Genomic DNA, 18,217 nt, shown 5'->3' on the forward strand with positions numbered 1-18,217 from the left:
TTACACATCCAGGGCGCAGTTCTTGCTCAAGGACATCCCAGAGCTCCATGGTGTTTCTATAAATCTCCATGGTATTGCTATAAAGCACAGCAAGCTGGCAGCTTGGTGGTGGGCAGATCTGGTGTCAGGCACCCATCAGAGCTTTAGCACTGATTTGTTCAATACTTCTCTCTCTGGAGGTATTCAAAACCCATCTGGACAAGTTCCTGTGTCACCTGCTCTAGGTGACTCTGACTTTGAAGGGAGGCTGGACAATCTCCAAGCCCTTGAACCCTACCAATTCCGTGAGTCTGTGATCATGCCCTCAGTGACTCAGCCTGCCCCAGGACAGAGTGCAGTTGGAGATGAGTGCTGGGAATTCTGGTTCCCAAGACGTGCCTGTGCATCCCGAGGCCACACGTAGCATATCCCCGTGCTTCCACATGATCTGCAGCTCCACCGGGGCAGGCCACGGCCGCTCCTCACCAGCACAGTCAGGGCCCTCTCTGAAGCACTGCTTGGCGAGGGCTGTGCAGGCGGCTGTGCATGGAAGTTCTCCCTCTGCCAGGAACCAGCTGGAGGGAGCGACAGCCCTCAGCAGCAGCTCCCGGGGGATGCGCTGCCCTCGCACAGTGTGCGAGTGCCATCTACAGGGGGTCCAGCCGGGCCCCCCCAAAGCATCCATCCTCTCGCCACCGGTAACTGCTGTCCAGACCCCAAGGCCGTGTGAGGGGCACGGGTTCGGTTCATCCAGGGAGCTTTTATCCAGTTTATCCAGCAGTTTATCCAGCACTGCTCCGAAGGCTCAGCACAGCCATGGACAACAGTCACAGTCACAGAATGGTTTGGGGTGGAAGGGGCCTGTAAAGCTCATCTTGTTCCAACCCCCGGCCATGGGCAGGGACACCTTCCACTATCCCAGGATGCTCCAAGCCCCATCCAACCTGGCCATCAACACTTCCAGGGATTTAGGGGCAACCACTCTGGGCACCCTGTCCAGTGCTGTAACCATCCTCACAGGGAAGAATTTATTTCCAATATCCCATCTAACCCTGCCCTCAGTCAGTGTGAAGCCGTTCCCCCTTGCTCTGTCACTCCAGGCCCTTGTCCAAACCTCCCTCCATCTCTCTTCGAGCGCCCTTAGGCACGGGAAGGGGCTTTAAAGGTCTGCCCGGAGCCTTCTCTTCTCCAGGCTGAACCCCGCAGCTCTCAGCCTGTCTCCCCTGCAGAGGCGCTCATTATCTCCGTGGCCTCGTCCGGACCCGCTGCAGCACTTTGGGACACGGCTGTTCCTGCCGTGCCGTGGCACAGCCCCGCGGGTGGGGACGGGGGACCGGGGTCCCTCAGCCCCGGCTCCACGCCGAGCCCCCTCCGCGGGGCGAACCGCAGCCCCCACAGCGCCCCCGGCGGCCGGGCGGCACCGCGCGGGACGGGCGCGGGGCACGCTGGGAGATGAAGTCCCGCCCGTGGGCTGCGCTCCGACAGGCGGCGGGTGGAGCTGGCGTCCCGAGGACTACAACTCCCGTCGTGCCCCGCGTGTGCCCGCCCTGACTGCGGCACCGGGGGCTGAGGTGGGCACCGGGCACCGACCGCAGCTCCCCCCGCCCGGACCCCCGTCCGACCCCGGCACCGATCCCGGGGAGCGGCGAGATGGGCGGGGAGGACGAGATCGTGCGCATTGCCAGGCGCCTGGACAAGATGGTGGCCAAGAAGAACGCGGTGAGTGGCGGCGGCAGGGCCCCCGCAGCCCGGTTGGCGTGGGGAGCCGCCCCCTGCCCCGGGCTCTTGTCTGGCGGACGCGCCCCCTCCTTTCCGCAGGATCCCCTCCTCGCTGCCGCGCTGGTGGACCCCCGCCTTTCCTTCGGTGCCCGTTGTCAGGAGCCTCCCTCCCCCGAGACCCCATTTTGGGAGCCTCTCTTCCAGTGCCACCCCGGTCATAACATTATGCTGGAGCAGACCCCCTTTAAAGTGGGCTTGCCTCCCCCAGGCCCCGTCGCCCTCTCCTGTCCCCATCCTTTGCGGAGGTGTAGGATCCACCCATTGGCACTTATTGGGCGGGCAGCCCTATGTGCCCCTTTGGGTGCTGTGGCACTCTCCAGTCCCCATGCTGAGCCCCTGCACCCCAGGCCTCCGGCATCCCCAGCCCGCATCTCAGCACTCCGGGGCTCACCCTGTGCTGTCTTCCCCTCCTGGAGAGCATCCCCAGCCCTGCTCCCCTGTCCCGGTGGGAGCCCTTTGGGAGGGGAGTCCCCACCAGCACCGGCTGGGGCTCCGGTTTGCCCTCGGGGAAAGCCCCGGTGGTGATGGATTTGCTTCCTGCATCTCCATCCCACACCGGCACCACTGCTCACTGCTGTGGCCTCTGGAGTGTGGAGGGCTGGCCAAGCCGCTGTCTGCACTCGGGGACTCTCACAGGGTGTGCTGTGACCCGTGTGACAGCCTGGGGGGACAGGAGCCAGTGCTTTCCAGCTTGATGGGATATATCAGTGCTTGTAGGGACAGTGTCATGCGAGTGCTAAGGCAGAAAGCTGACAAGAGTTTGTGATGGAGGTAGGCTGTACATCTGTGTTTGGGGTGGAGGACAGGGATTTTGGACTGGGAAGGGCTGTGGGGAGCGGGAGATGATGGGCGAGGAGGGGAAGGGATTAGAGGAGTGTGGTACTCTGTGGTGGGATGCTGGGTGCTGTTATCACATGAACTTTTGGATGTTGGACTGACCTTGCCAGCTGTGGGTAGGGCGGGTGCTGTCACTTGTGTCACTATTGGAACAGCCCAGGGAAGCGTGTTTGGGCTAAAGCACAGCCTGTGATGTCTGTTCTTGCTGGTGGCAGGTTTTCAGCATCAGTGTTGAAATAGGAAAGGAGCAACTTTGCAGAATTTGCTTCCAGCTTCATTGGGAAAGAGGCAGCTTCTTACAGGAGGGGTATGCAACATTTCCTCTTGGCTGGCATTTGAGACAGTGCTGAACTACAGCATGTTGTGTGTTGGCTAATCTTCCTGCAGGACAGTTTCCTGGAGTACCTGTATGTTGCTCTGTTTTTTTTTTGTGGATCCTCATTTGCTGCCATTGTGGTAAATGGCTCCATTTGGAGTCAGACCGGGTCACTTTGGGTGTTTGGGGCTGGAGGAACAGGAAGGTGTGGAACTACCTGAGGGGCAAGTCAGTCGTTCTGGGCACAGTAAATGTGTGTGGTTTATGCTGGTGTGAGTTGCTTGTGTGCATGCTGAAAGCTTTGACTCTGCTTTGATTTGAGCATCTGTTCTGTAGGGTGGATTGCAGCTGGATTGCTTCCTGGGATGAGCTGGAAGCAGCCCTTCTGCATAGGGAGGACGGGATGTGAGGACAGGGCTGGCTCCCCTACAATGGTGGCTGTGCAGGCCTTGTGCTGCAACTGGGCTTGGAGTGGTCGGTGTTGCAAATGAGCTGCTAAATGTGAACACTGGAAGCCTTGTTGGAGGGAAGGGGGTTGGGAGGAAAGAGCCAGCTGAATGGAGACAGGCCTGGGCCAGGCTGGGATGTGCTAGAGGGAGACAAGTGATTGCCAGTTCTCTGAGTGACTGCCAGTTTTAGGTATCTACAGAATCCTCGTCAGATCTTTCCTGGTCCTGGGTTCTGGCATGTAGAGATGATGTAAGGAGACTTCACAGAGCAAGTTTCAAATGACCAACTCTTCAGCATCACAGCTTGCTGGCTTTGCTCCTGGTCTCTCTTTTGTTCTGAGCAGAGTGGGGTATTAATATGAAAACCAGGAAACAGCTACATGGAGTCACTGACAGTTGTAATTCAGAGTGTGGTTTTCAGGTGTTAAAAATGCTCAGTGTACCAGGTAAGAATAATAAACTAATGCTGCACTTGCACCATACACAAGCAAGGACTTGTAGCACTCCACTGATCTTCTGTTTTGCCCATTCCAATGATTCAGGTGCCTTCAGGTTGCAGGATCTACTGTCTTGTGGAACAGCACCCAGCAGTGCATTTGCTGATGTTTCAGGGAATGCTTGTTGGTGTTTTTCCCTTTGAATTCAACTTTCTGTGTCTATTCCCAAGCTGTTGAATTTCTTTAATAAAAGCACTCATTCTCTTTCTCTTTTCCTCTCCAGGAAGGTGCAATGGATTTACTGAAAGAACTGAAAAGTATGCCTATGACTTTGGATTTACTGCAGGTGAGTTGCACAGTTATGGTAAAAAGCTTGAGTTTACATCTGGATGAGTTCAAAATGTTGTCTAAATAAACTTAATAGATTTCCTCACACTTCTTGCTTCATGCAAAGAATAAAAATAAACAATAAATCCAACAAAATAGTGCAGAAGTTGGGTTTTGGACTGGCAATTAAAGAGCTCTGGGTCACCATGTGTGTAACTGCTCAAATCTTGTTTGTAGGCTGCAAAAAAGAGGAAAGACTGGGTTAAAGTAGCAAACACAGAGGGGCAGTCGTGGGAGAAGTTCTTTGTAATGTTGATATTTAGAACACTGGGGAGGAGTGAGCAGAATTACAATTTGGAGGTTGTGATGCATTGAAAGCTTGAATGTCACTCAGAAGTGTGTAGGGAAGGGATTTGTGGGGATTGGATGTGTCTTCTGTTCAGTTGTGCAAGCTGGAGAGTGTCTCCTTGCTCTTCCAAAATTGTAAGGCTCACAGAATCATTCTGCAAGCCTTTGGATACTCCTGTCTTGGTCATGGCTTTGACTTAGTCGTGGTTATTTGAGATTTCAGTTAGTAACTGATACTGAGTCTGCTCTGGAGTGGTTCACTGGGGTGTTCCCTTGCAGTCCACCCGCATTGGGATGTCGGTGAACGCACTGAGGAAGCAGAGCACAGATGAAGAAGTGATATCACTTGCCAAATCCCTCATCAAATCTTGGAAGAAGCTTCTAGGTAAGGAAATCAGCATGTTCCTGTCAGATTCAGCTTGTGAACAAGCTGCCTTCAGTGGGAGGCTGAATTTTTTGGGAGAGCTTATCTCTTGATCCGAATAAACATTCTAGCAAATCAGCCTTTACAATTCCACCCTCTCTGTCTTTCGAGTTTTGTGTCCTATCATGCATCCCTCTAGATTTAGCTCCTGTTTAGCCAGCTCATCATTGGAAGAGCATTGAAAGCTTCAGGACTATTAACTTATACCTCATCACATAATAATTAGCAATGTTATTTGTGCTCTGAACCCTCTGCTCCCACTTGGCTCTGCGTGGCATTAGCACCATGTGTGCTGTCAGCCCCGTGCAGCAGCTCAGGAAGGGAAGAGCTGGAATGGATTTGGGGTGGTGAGTTGGAGAAGGATCTGAGTTCACCATCTTGTAGATAAACTCACATGGACCATGTCCAGCTGGGGAGGCTTTCCCTTTTATGGGCTCCCATTTCTTGCCAGGCTGGATGAGTGTTAAAAGGGCTCTTTTCCTGTCCTGGTTTGTTACCTCCTCATTAAATTGGGTGTGTATTGGCTAGACTCAGACAATTTACCTCTGGGTCATACTTGTTCTACAGTGTCAAGAAGGTCCTCTCCAGGGTGGTGCTGTTGGCTTTCAGCAGCACTTGGGAATCAGAAGAAGTTCCACAAGGACCAGCCTGGACTGGCCCTTCAGCTGGTGTTGGCTGGAAATTCTGCTTTTAGTTGTGCTTGAGAGAACTTGATCTAATGCCTGCTCAGCAGCCTCTGAAAGAAACTTTTGTGAAGAGGCTTGTCTTGTGAGTAAGCTTATCTCCCAGGCAGGGAAACTGATTGCTCTCTAGTTTGGTGAGGAAAGCTTTTGTTTGAATTAGTTTCTACTTGGAGGCAAGGAGAAGGTCTGTTGGGAAGCAGGAAGGCCATAAAGGCATTTTCTCCTGATTCTTTTTTGGGAGAATAATAAGGCCAACAGTGGGTAGTGTGAAAACACTGAGGAGTATAGGCAGGGCTGTAGCATAAAGACCAGTTCTGAACTTATTCCTCTTTTGAACATAGATGCTTCTGAGGAAAAAAATGAGGACAAAAAGAAAAGCCTGTCTTTGCCAACATCTTCCTCCAGGGAGACTGGTAACTCAAGAGACCAAAGGTAATATTTCCCTTTTACCAAAGACGACACTGTTAAAGAATTTAAGTTTTCTTAAGGCATCTTACTTTAATTTATATTTTTAAGTGTCTGAGTCAGGAATTTTGTATAGTCAAAATTCTTATCAGAGATGCTGGAAGTGTTTCTTCTTCAAGGTTGATCTGTGTGGTGTTAATAATTAACTATAATGCAGAAATACACATCTAAAAATACAGTGACTTAAGTGAGTTTTTAAATTTTACTCATGTTTTATTTAAAGTTTTTTACTCTTGGTTATAAGTTACTTTTCTAGAAGTAGAACATACCCAATTCTTTTTTTATGTTGCATTTTATGCATTTTTGTTTATTTCTAACTGTAAAGAAGATTATTTTTGGCCTTTGCAGTGGATGGGATTGATTGATTACATTACTAAAGTAAAACTTCCATTTCTTTGTCCTTGACAAATCCCAGCAGAAGTCCCCTTTTCCCTGTGGCTGATGTCCCCCAGCTGGCAGGTCAGCTTGCTTGCTCCTTGCCATGCCTTGGATGCTGCATCCTGTTTTCACTGCCTGTCACTGCAGTTGTTGAGTGCAGACAGTGATCAAAGGGGAGGGGAAAAATGGGATTTAAAGCTTTCTTCTAGAAATTTCTCCCAGCCTCAGATCCCAGGAGGGTGTGTGCTTCCTAGATTTGGCTCTTAAGTGATTTAGCCAATTTCCCAAGTTTGACAGAAGATTTAGAGTATTCAGGCTGTAGCCCTGCTGGCTTGCAGGATTTTCCATGTTTGCAGCCTTTGTTTGTCACTTTCTTGTAACTTCTTTGGTTTTGCTCAGCTCTCTCAAGGCTTGGCACTTCAGGGTGAGCCTTTGCAGCTCGATCCAGAACTGCTGATGGAGAGAAGGCTGCTGATGCTCCATGACTTTAAATGATTGGTATCTTTGGTTATTTCACTTCCATAAAATGGCAAAAAGGATTTGCTAAGTAGTGCAGTGAAAGGACTTGGGAGACTTCAGAGCCAGGATGGAGTTCAGTGATGCAGTGCAGAGTGGGAGCCAGGGCTGTCCAGATCTGTGTGTATCTGGGTGGGATTTCACTCAGAACAGAATCTTGGCTGTAAGCACTGAGGCAAAATCCCTCCTTGCTGCCTCCTTGCTTTGGTCACTTATGGGGTCTGTCTGTCTGTCTGTCTTGTGCTGGTGATGTTCCCTTGTGCCTTCATGTGCTGCAGATGCTGCAGTTTGATGGGGTTTTTTAATCCTTGATGCTTTTTACGTGTATTCAACCTCCATCTTCTGACTAGCAAAACATCCCCTTGGCTGTGAAGGATGAACAGAAGCCAATGGATTAGTGTAGCCTAGACCAGGACCAGGGGCCAGCTTCTGGTGTTAGTCTGTTGAGCCAGGCTCTCTTCCAGAGACAGGAATGTTTTTTCTCCAGTCCTGCAAAATAAACTACTAATCTGCCTTAAAAAAATAATAATTTATTGGCAGAGGAGAGTCTCTGTTCTTTGAAGCAGAGACTGCAGTGGAGTCAGACTGGTTGCTCAGTGTGTGATAGCTGGTTCAGATGAGGCTGCTGTCAAGACACCAAAGAAATCAGTTTGCATTCAGATATTTCAGCCTCTTAGTCTGTTAGATTTTGGCTATGCCTTCCATTTTGGTCAGGGAAAAATATTTGACTAACTCTTAGCCTGAAACTCATCTTGCTTTCTGGAGCACAGATGTAGAAATCCCTGTGTAGTGACTGGAGCTATCACTGCAAGACCTGAAGGCTCTGAGCCAGCCGGTGTGGAGCTGGCACCTGTGAATTTAGATGCTGCATTACTCTAATCCAAAGCATACTCTGTTGTGCTGCAGACTTTCAGACCCATAGTGTAGTACATTTTAATGGGCTGTGTCTAATGTTTCTGTCTCTGGCAGCATGAGGTTTTTCTTTTCCAGGATTCTCTAAACTGCCTTTATTAGGAGGTTTTGGATCTGTGGCCTGAATTTAGCTCTTCTGTGGCATTTTCTTCCAGTGCAGCCCTGAGATCTGTTTGCAGTCCCTGGCTGCTGCTTTGCCACCATTTTGTTCCAGCATAGCCTTGTTTTGTGTATAAACTTTTGCTGCCTGGATAGATTTACAAGCTCTTTCTCATGTTCAACAGGAACAGTGTGAACCACAAGGATTTCCTGAAATAAGTCTTCTAGGTGTGTTTGAGCTCTATTTCCCAACAATTCTATTTATAAACTAACCTCTAAACCTTAATAAATAATTTTCTGTCTTTGGAATGGCTGAGAAGTCTGTTTCATCTAATTCTTGAGGGATCAGCTCTCATCTCAGTGCATGGTTGATGTGTGTGTGTGCAGGCAAATGTATCTTTTCTCATCAGCTAACAGAAGTGGGACTTACCATGCATCTTGTTGAGCTTTTTTCCACCCCCAAGGAACAAATATCTAAATATTCAATTGCAGTTAGAACCTTCCTGAAAATCAAATATTACCTCTACAAATACAGGTTTGAAGGCCTGTGTTTGAGGATTCATTGTAGTGAAGGTCGGTGTTCTGAGTTCACACTGAGGTCACTGAGTTCACACACAGCATTTTGCTCTGGGAAACCTTTGTTTGTTGATTGAAAATTGATACAAAATTTAAATCTGGAAGAGCTCTCAGGAAACTTCTCCTGCAGCCTCTTCTCAGCACAGCACAACCTCTGCCCAAGCTGTCCCTGACAGGCTTTTTTCAAGCTCTTTGACAGCCCTAGAAAACCTCAGGGTAAGGCATTTCCACAGCTGCCCTTGGCAGTATTTCCAATTCATAACTCACCTTTACAGTTTAAAACTTGCTCTCAATCAAAACCTGTCTTACAAAACCCATTTCTACACTCTTCTGTGGATTTTTTCCTACCATCCTCCTTTGTAAGGAATTTCAGGACTTGTCTCCTTTAAGTTTCTCTTGCCACAAACCACCCATATTCCTTCAGTCCTTCCTCTTACTGTAAGTATGCTTTGCCTTTGTCCTTTGGGAAGTCTAATTTTTCCAAACTGTTTGATGTAACATGAGAAGCTGTGATTTTTTAGATGGGTTATTCCTGAATTATGGGTTATTCCTTAGTGTATGCTCTGGCATATACACCCCCATGAGTGCTGCCTGTGATTTGTGTGTAGCTTCTTAAGCACAAAAGTACCTGATGGCAGTTTCTACATTCCAGATGGGAAAAAATCATCATCTAATGGATTATTTACAGGCTAAGTTGTTTCTTCTTTTTGTAACACATGCAGTGTAAATCCTATTGAATGTTTTGAGCTGCTTGGACAAAATCTGCTCTTTAATAAGATCCTGCAGTGCTGACCAGTAAAACCAGCTGGTAAAAAGGGGTTTTATTCAGCTACTGGTCAGTAAAACACAGTGAGCTGACAGTACAGTCTCCCTCACAGAGTGCATCATCTCATTCACATAAGCAAGAAATCAAAGTTCTGCTTTGGTTTGATGTGAGCCATTTGCTGAAGGTTCACTGATGGATGCTTCTGAAAAGGGCTTGGTGAACTTCTGAATTGAGAAAATCTGGTAGCCCCAGTGATGATCTATGGGATTTGAGCCAGACTGGATATGACCTTAGTCACAGGATAAGTCCCTAAAGTCGTCTGGCTCAGTTTGTGTGGCAGCAGATTCAGAAGGTTTCCAGCTTAGTGCTGTTTTTTTGTGGGCTGACTAATCCCTTCCAGGACAGTGTAGTGGAAGTGCTTGTTCATAACAAATTTATTTTTGATGGCAAAGAACTGGCAGTAGTGACCCAGCTTAACAAAATTTGTCAAGCCACTTGGATCTTCAAGAAGATATTGCTGGCATGCCATGGGTGGAATATTGAGGTTTCTTTTTTTTCCCTTTCTGTCCCTTTGTGCAATAATGGTACCAGGCATTTTACAGCCAAATCACCAAAGCCAGAGCAATCTCTGCTGAAAAAAAAAATTGCTGTTCTGCTGCCTAGATTTAGAGGGGAGAACAAAGCTCTAGAAAATCATCTGTGATTCATACTAACCCGGATCTTTTACCAGCAGTATTTGCAGGGCTGACTAACACCATGTGCAGATGTTAGGCTTTCTGTGTGCACAACCAGCTGAGCTGCTCATTGAGGTTCCTTCTCTGCATGCAGACCCTGCAGCAGTGACTCAGCCTGCCCACATCATGTGCTGATTGTGCAGGCAGGTCTCCATCCTGCTCCCCTGGCAGGTGACCTGACTGAGTCAGACACAGCAGGCAGGTGTTTGCATTCCCTTGCCTGTGCCCGTGGTTGCCTGCAGGTGGAAATGGAGTTATTTTTGAGAGCAAAGCAGTATTTCGTAGTCCTGTGCTAGCCTGGCCCCTGTATGAGCTGTGTGTGGCTGTGTAGGGTTGCTCTTCTGTGAGATGAGTAATCAGTATCTTGCTCAGATTACAGGAAAAAGGAAGAACCTTTTATGTGCTACACTTTGTTGTTGTTGTTTTTTAAATATCAAAGCTGAAGGAGCCATTTTTCTTTCTTTTTCTTTGTTTTTCTTAGCACAGCTCCTTCCTCTGGAGCTTTCTGCTTGCTTTCTGCTGAGAGCAGTGATAGGCCTGGTGTCCTGCAAAGTTAAAGAGGAAAGAAGTACCATGAATCTGCACTGCACTGCCAAACTGAGAGTGCTGATGGTCTCAGATGTTCTGAGCGTATTTGGGTTACTGGTGGTGTTCAACAGTGATGTTTTCACTTGATGCCCAGTGGTGCAGCAGCTGATGTGTGTTGAATAACCCAAGATGGTTGGCAGGGTTGTTCATGGATTAAACCTCTGCTGGCAGCCAGCAGTGTCCACAGGAGAGCTCGTGTCGGGGCTGAGGGCGTTGGCTGCTGTGTTGTGCTCTGTGCTGGTTTGGGACAATGACTTTGCACTGTGTTCTGACTGGTTCTGTATTGTGATTAACAGGATGCTTGGCCACATACCTGCTGCTTCCTTCTCTGCTCTCAGTGGCCCAAACTGAGACATTCTGACAGGTGAAGTTTTTCTTTTAGCTCCAACAAAAGGCAGGAGCCTCCAAAGACTCCGACCACCCCCAAAATCACCACCTTCCCTCCGGCCCCCATCACGTGCGACGCTGTGCGCAACAAATGCAGGGAGATGCTGACAGCAGCTCTGCAGGCTGATGGTAAGTGCTGGGGGAAGCCCTGCATTGCCTCAAGTGCTTCACAGCTCCTGGACCATTCTCACAGAGCCTCTCAGTGCCAGCTCAGTTCAGACATACTGTTCTACAGCAGCCTTGTCAAAGGATTATTGCCAGCAGCTCAGTCTAGCCACTGGTCACCCCTTTGATGAACTGGCTGCTGTTGCAGCGTTTTCAGACACTTACACAGGGACCTGGCTGGAGCTGGAGGCATGACAATGTGCAAAGCAATGGCTGTTGAGAACACAGGGTTTGTCACATAGGGTTGCAACATGGGGTGGTCTTTACTGAAGTTTAATCTTTCAGGTGTGCAGGGATTTGCTTCATTTTCTAGATCTTTTCTGATTGCTGTTAAGTGAAGCTGTCTTCCCTGTCACCCTTGGGGTGAAGTTATTACACAGTACATGGACTTTGTAGGAATGGTGCTTATGCCAGTCAGCATCTGCTGTCAGACTCTGCTGCCTTTGCAGACAGGAGCTCCCTAAATATTGTGGTCCTCTGGATCTGGGGTGGAACAGATCCCTCTTGCCTTCAGACTGTGCCAGCTCAAGTGAGAGGCAGGTACTCAGCATGTCTGGAAGTTTGAGCATCTGGTTGTGTCCACATTGCAGACCCCTTTAAAAAGATGGGGTTTAAGCACTGCAGAGTCTTGTTAATTTGGAGCCAAGGAATGTAGATGACAGATGGAGAAGTTCATGAGGTCTTTATTTCTAGCTTTCCCGTGCATGTCTTTGTATGCTGCATTAAATGCTTTGCACAGCTCTTAGAAAAACCCTTTCCATATGAAATCTGGGAAAGAGTTCCCTTGAGCCTTTCCCTAAGCTCAGCTGTGCCCTACCTTCCTTCCTTTATGGTGTTTATCATACTGGCTGTCCAAATCCATGGCAGTTATGCACTCTGTATGATGCTGTTTAACTGGTGTGTGAGAGAAGAGGGGAGGAGCAGACAGTCCTGAGGTGAGATGAGAAATGAAGGCTTGATCCCAATGCTGCACACCTCCAGGCCCTCCCAGGTGGTTGGTCTGAGTAGAGTTACTTACTGAGGGGAATATCTGATGAAACTCAATTCCTGCCTATATACATTTGATTTAAATTGTATGAAAAATATAATGGAAAACTAGTAAGTTCTTGGGCCAAGGCTGTTGTTAGTTTTGTCTCATGCAGTCCATATCCTAGAGAGGCACAGGGCACAGACTGGCTAGATGAATCCATTTTCATCACTGCCCTTTTCCAAAGGGTCAGAGAGTAGCAAGAGCAAAGGCCAAGATGCCATTTGATGGGAAGATTATGTGAATCAAACCAGCAAACTGTCCAGATGTGTAGCTCAGAAATGCTGAGCCTGGGGAACCCTGGCTTGGTTGGAAGGCACTGAGCTCCTGTTTGTGCTGTCTTACAGACGACTACATCGCCATCGGTGCCGACTGCGAGCACATAGCAGCCCAGATTGAAGAGTATATCCTTGCTGTACTGTGCTTCCTGCATGCCTCCAGCAGTGAAATCCATGTGCTCAAAGGAAACATGGGACTCTCTATGCATAAATGTTCTGCTGCAGCTTGTCAGGGGTCTGGGTCTAAGGAACTACCACTGGGGAGTTGGAGCTCAGAGATTGTAGTCCCTTGTTTGTCCTTCCCATCAGAGTGTTGTTTCCTGCTTTTGATTTTGCTTCCAAATCCATGCAACTTCCCTGTGCTCCCTGTTGAGGAGATTGTAATGATCTAGACAAAAGCAATGGAAAGGATGGAGCTTGAAGATCAAGTTCCATGGTGATGTGAGATAAGCCTTATGAGAGGAATTTTCTTGGTTTAGGAGCTGTGGGGTTGGAGGTGCAGCTGGACTCTCTCAGTGGAGGGGTTTGTGGCTGCCTTGCTGAGAGAAAGGGGAGGTTGTAGAACCTGAGCATAGCTGAATATTTCCAGCACAGTGAAAAAGCCCAAGCTGGAAGCCCCTGGAGTTTGGGATTGTATAAACCTGCTCTCAAATCCAGCACTGACCTCCCAGAGCAGATGCTGCTGTTGTGTCCCAGCACCTCCAGGGTGACAATCTCTGCTCTTCACGGGTGGCTGGGAAGTGCTTGATGCCTCTGGGTTGGTTGCAGGCTCCTTGACTGCCCTTACGCATCTACCAGGATGTCAAGAACACCGACATGAAATACAAAAACCGCGTGAGGAGCCGCATCTCCAACCTGAAGGACTCCAAAAATCCTGAGCTGAAAAAGAACGTGTTGTGTGGGGCCATCACCCCCGAGCAGATTGCAGTGATGACCTCGGAGGTGAGGGAGCCTGGGGAGCAGGGATTGCTTCTCACAGGGGATGTCCTGAGCCTTAGCTGGGCTGATGCAAGGGTTGCAGTTTTCTCTGTAGCTGCTGCTGGAGTGCATGGAGTGAGCTTGCAGTAGGGTTTGCAGTGTGGAGAGTGGTTTGTTGGGCCTTCCCATCATCCTGGGGCCCTGGGTATGAACCAGAAACCAGAATTGGAACAGGCTTTCTGTGTTAATGCCCATCTGTCAGGCTGCCTTGTCCTGTTGGCTGTTTCCACTGTAGTGGGTGTGGTGGTAAAACTGGGCAGATGTGATTTTATTGCCTCTTTTTTATTTTTCTTTTTTTTTTTCTTCTGAAAGGAAATGGCCAGTAATGAGCTGAAAGAGATCAGGAAAGCCATGACAAAAGAAGCAATCCGGGAGCATCAGATGGCCAAGACAGGAGGGACACAGACTGACCTTTTCACCTGTGGGAAATGCAAGAAGAAGAACTGCACCTACACCCAGGTTGGTTTTCCTGCTCCTGTCTTGGCCTCTGCACAGGCCAGGATCTGTCATGGTCATGAGCTCGCATTGCTCTGTGATAGGCCCTGCAGCACAGCACAAATTTTGCTACTGGTAGACAGTAAACACTCGTGGCTGTCTAAAATGTACTTCCTCACATGTTTCTGTGAGCTTGTGTAACTTCTTGGCTCACTTGTACAAGAGCAGGAGTTGTGCAGCACTGAGGAAGCTTTCAAAAGTTCAGCAGTGCTCTACACTGAGAGCAGGTGCTGGGAATGCTGGGATTCAGACAAGAAAGGAGTGGGTAGTGTAGAGGAGAGGCTGCAGAAACTGACTCAGACATGTTGATGGTATTAAAAGTACAAATTAAGAATATAGATTACCTGCAGCTGGATAAGTCCCAACTTATTTAAAATCAAATAGCATGAAATGAGTGAAACAAAAGGAATAAACGAAGCTGTGATGTGAGCAGACAGAGGATTTTTCTTCCCTGTGGCCAGCTGTTGGAAGCCTTGTGCATTACCAGTGCTTTTTAGCTCCCATGTTTGTGCCAGGCATCTGGAGATAAATGTGCCTTTGCTGTGAGTCAGTGGTTTAGAATGTGCAGATACCCAAAAATGCACCAGCAGCCACCAGATTGCTGCTGAGTGACTGCGCACAAACTGCGTGTGCAAGCGCCGGCTGAGACTCCTGCATCTGCTTGGACTTGACACATGAACACATGGAAAGAGGAGGAGATCCAGGAATCTGACCAGGGAGTTTCCTTTGGCTCAGCAGCAGCCTTGCATCCCACAGGCTGGCTCAGGCAAGGGGCTTCACTCTGCCAGTGCTCCCAGTAAGCATTCCTGGGCTGTCCCAGCACACTCCCAGCACTGTCTCCACCTGGAGTGGACTGGAGTTTGACTGCCTGGAATTTAGGAAGGAGACAGCAGTGTCCTCTAAATAGCAATATCAGGGGGCTTTCTGTACTTTGATTTGTTTTCTAGTGAAATCAGTAGTGGGTGATGAGATGTAAGTCTCAAGTAGGTGAACTGGCATTTATGAGCATGTTGGAAGCAGACAGTAAAGGGGGAGAATTACAGAATTTAGCTATCCAGCATTCTTGCAAAAATGGTTAATTTGCACCATGCAAATACTGTGACTCTTGCACATTGGGTAATTACACACGTAGATCACCATAATCACCCCTTGACACAGTTCTGCCTGACTAGTGTGGGGAGTACCAGTGTTTTCAGTCTAGATCTGCCTTGTGGTATTCAAATGCCACGAAAATCTGGTTTTTACTAAAGTATGTGTTTCTGGCAAGAGCCAGTCAGAGGCAGCAATCACATCTGGGTTAAATATCAGAGTTCCTTAATGGCTCAAACACAAACCAGACTGGAACTGTGCAGAACCTGGTAACCCGGAGTGTGTTCCTGTGAGGCCAGGATGTTGGACTGCTCTGTAAATGGGAATGACTTGAGTGCTTTTTTAATGCTTTTGTGCTTGGGACTGATGGGTTTGTCATGGCAGTGCTGGCCACATCCCTTCCTGGGGGACAGTTTGGGGAGGGATTGGCTGTGGGCATGTCCACTTCCAGAGTCACCTGCAAGAAATGGACAGCATATTGGGTGAGGAGGGAAATACACTGTCCCAAAACTTGTCACTGAGGTAATGTCAGGCTGAAGGGGGTCATGATGTATGTATGTGTGTAACACAACCACCAGACTGATTTTACTGGAAAGCTCCTTTTGCCATCCCAAACCTCGGTCTCTCATTGATTTTGTGAGCCCAGCACCAAGCCCTGGAGGCCAGAGGGACAGGGCCATGTGTGATGCTCAGCTCTCACCTCCCTTCTGTCCCCCCAGGTGCAGACCCGCAGCTCCGATGAGCCCATGACCACCTTCGTCGTGTGCAATGAGTGTGGGAATCGCTGGAAGGTAGTGCACCAGGGCTCTTTTACTGGTACCCAGGGGTGTTGGGGGGCTGCACCCAGCATGCTGCAGGCACTTGGCTGCTGCTCAGAGGTGCTTGCCAAACCCTCACTGGCTCTAGAGAGTGATCTTCCCTCCCAGCACAGAGGCAAGAGCTCCTGGGTTCATCCCTGCAGACCAGCTGGGGTCGAGTCTCATTTCCACATTCCCTGCACTCTTCTCATATCCCTTCTTCCATAACCAGCTTCACAGAGCTTTCCATGCAGCCTCTGAGGGTAGTGGTGATGATGTTCAGGATTTCAGAACGGCTCTTTCATGCTGTGCACAGAGCTCAGGGCTGAGCAGAAATCTCCTGGTCAGTGGTGAGCAGAAATGATGCTACTACAAGTTGCCAAAGAGCCACAGTGAGAGATTCACGTGGGAGCTCCCTTTGGCCCCTGCTTCTGAGAACCCCCAAGCCATTGCCAGCTTCTGAAACAAGCCCACACCTGGCTCCTTACCTTTTTCTGCAGCTCCCCTTGGCAGTGAGGTTTCTAATTGGGGTTTAAACTCCCTTCTCTTGCAGTTCTGCTGACACGTGCCAAGGCCCAGAGCGGCAGCCAAACGCAGACCCGAGCGCAGCCTCCACACGCCGGCTCCCATGGCAGTTGTGTTTTGTGTCCCAGTGAGTTTGCATTGTCACATGCTGAGAGCAGCAGCGGGGAGGCCTGGGCCTCACAGAGAGCCACAGCCATGGGCTGACAGGTTGGCAGGAGAGCTCACTAAACACACCCAGTCATTACTTTCTCATCTAAGCGAGTACGGTCACTTTCTCTTCAAAACTAATATTAAACATTTTTGTCAGTTTCTGACTTTTATTTCAACTGTGTGTGCAGCACTTTGTTTTTCCAGCATGGCAACTTGACAGGCGGTCCATGTCCAGGTGGATGAGGACTGAATAATGCCTGGAGCAGCAGAAAGTGAGATGTGACTTGCAGGCACACCCTTGGTGTGTGAAGGCTTGTTTCTGTCACCTCATGGAATCTTAACCACTGGGCCACGGCCTGGGGCAGCTGGGTGGGTAGTGCTGTTGACAGGAAACAGCTTTTGGGGCAGAGATCAGATGTTGCTTTCTATCTTGGCAGCATTCCCTGGATTTTGCACTGATTCCTTGTCATCTTGAGCCTTTAAATGCCAACAGCATCGGCTGCTGCAAAGATCAGAATGTACTGCCCAGGTTGTAACAGACTGAGAGCAGGGTGACACCAGCCACAGAAAATTCCACCCCAAACTGTTCAAAGTGAGTCCCAGGCACTTTCCTGTTTGTGCTCTGATTGTAGCTTGACAGCTGAGAAACAGCCTGGAGTTTCAGAGGGGCTTGCTGGAGAGGCTCAGGAGGAGGGAAAATGCTGCAAATACAGGAATTTTTCCAGAGGCTTGGATCTGGACAAGGTAAGGGCTAGAGGGATGGGTGGGAGCTGTTGGCACTTAGCTGTAGAAGTGGAGGAGGTTTGAAGTGAGCTCAGAGCTGGTGCTTGGAAGGGGTCAGATAAGGGAAAGATCCTGTAGCAAAGCCAGCCCCAGGTGCCACATCTGCAGATGTGACCCTGTGAAGGAGAGATACAGAATCAGGCTCCTTCTGGGAGCTAACTAAAACCTGGTGGGGAAATTCCATCTGAGCTCACAACAGCTTTCAGCCAGACTTAAAATCCCTCTTCTTTCCTTTTCATAGCCTTTAGCTGGGGTGATGCAGCATCTGGGGGACCCCAGCTGTGGGTCAGAGGCTGCCCAGGAGCAGTGCTGTGCCCTCCAGCTCTTGTGCTGACGGGCAGGGCAGGAGCATTTGCAGTCACATCTCTCATGGCATCGCTTCCCTCTTCCAGAGTGAAAAACAAGTATTTCCACTGGCTTCCCAGCATGCCAGACAGCAGACATTGAGCAGAGACCTCGGAGATGTTTGGAGAGGAGTGAGCAGCCACATGAAAGCAGCGGAAAACGTGCTCCCAGCCCCTTTGAGGGCTGTGCTGCTCCGGAGGCAGGGATCCCACCAGCATCCTTCGCTCAGGGCTTTCACTTTACAGGGTGAAGCCAAGTCTCCCAAGAAGGAAAATATTCAAAGACGCTGACAACTCCTTTAAGCCTCACGAGTCTTGTGGTGAATGGGATTATTCAAGCCAGGCTTGGGAGGGAGCAGTGTCCTCGCAGTGATGCTGAAAAAGCTTCAGGATCTAAAACCCACGCTGACCACAGCACTGGCTCATGTGCTGGGAAAGGGAGCCAGCTCTTTACCAGTGCCTCTTGCCTTTCTTCTTGTGTTCCTGTGAGGAGCGGAGCTGAGCTTGTGTACAGCCTTCTGACAATCCTGAATTAGGTACCAAGAGTCCCGAGCAGGAGTTTGGGAAAACTACCATGTCATTTTAC

At 49.2% G+C, this 18,217-nt stretch overlaps 1 protein-coding gene across 1 annotated transcript; it reads left to right on the forward strand.

Moving 5' to 3' along the window:
* The first annotated feature begins 1,490 nt into the window (after positions 1 to 1,490).
* TCEA2 (transcription elongation factor A2) lies at positions 1,491 to 16,680 on the forward strand. The gene is made up of 10 exons (XM_054644491.2): positions 1,491 to 1,698; positions 4,081 to 4,143; positions 4,752 to 4,857; positions 5,921 to 6,011; positions 10,996 to 11,129; positions 12,540 to 12,596; positions 13,258 to 13,412; positions 13,761 to 13,907; positions 15,752 to 15,823; positions 16,383 to 16,680. Exons 1-10 carry the CDS (start codon positions 1,630 to 1,632, stop codon positions 16,389 to 16,391), a joined length of 903 nt encoding a protein of 300 aa, XP_054500466.1. The 5' UTR covers positions 1,491 to 1,629; the 3' UTR covers positions 16,392 to 16,680.
* Positions 16,681 to 18,217: the final 1,537 nt, after the last annotated feature.

The sequence above is a fragment of the Agelaius phoeniceus genome, chromosome 17 (assembly GCF_051311805.1).
Source record: "Agelaius phoeniceus isolate bAgePho1 chromosome 17, bAgePho1.hap1, whole genome shotgun sequence".
Taxonomy (NCBI): Eukaryota; Metazoa; Chordata; class Aves; order Passeriformes; family Icteridae; genus Agelaius; species Agelaius phoeniceus.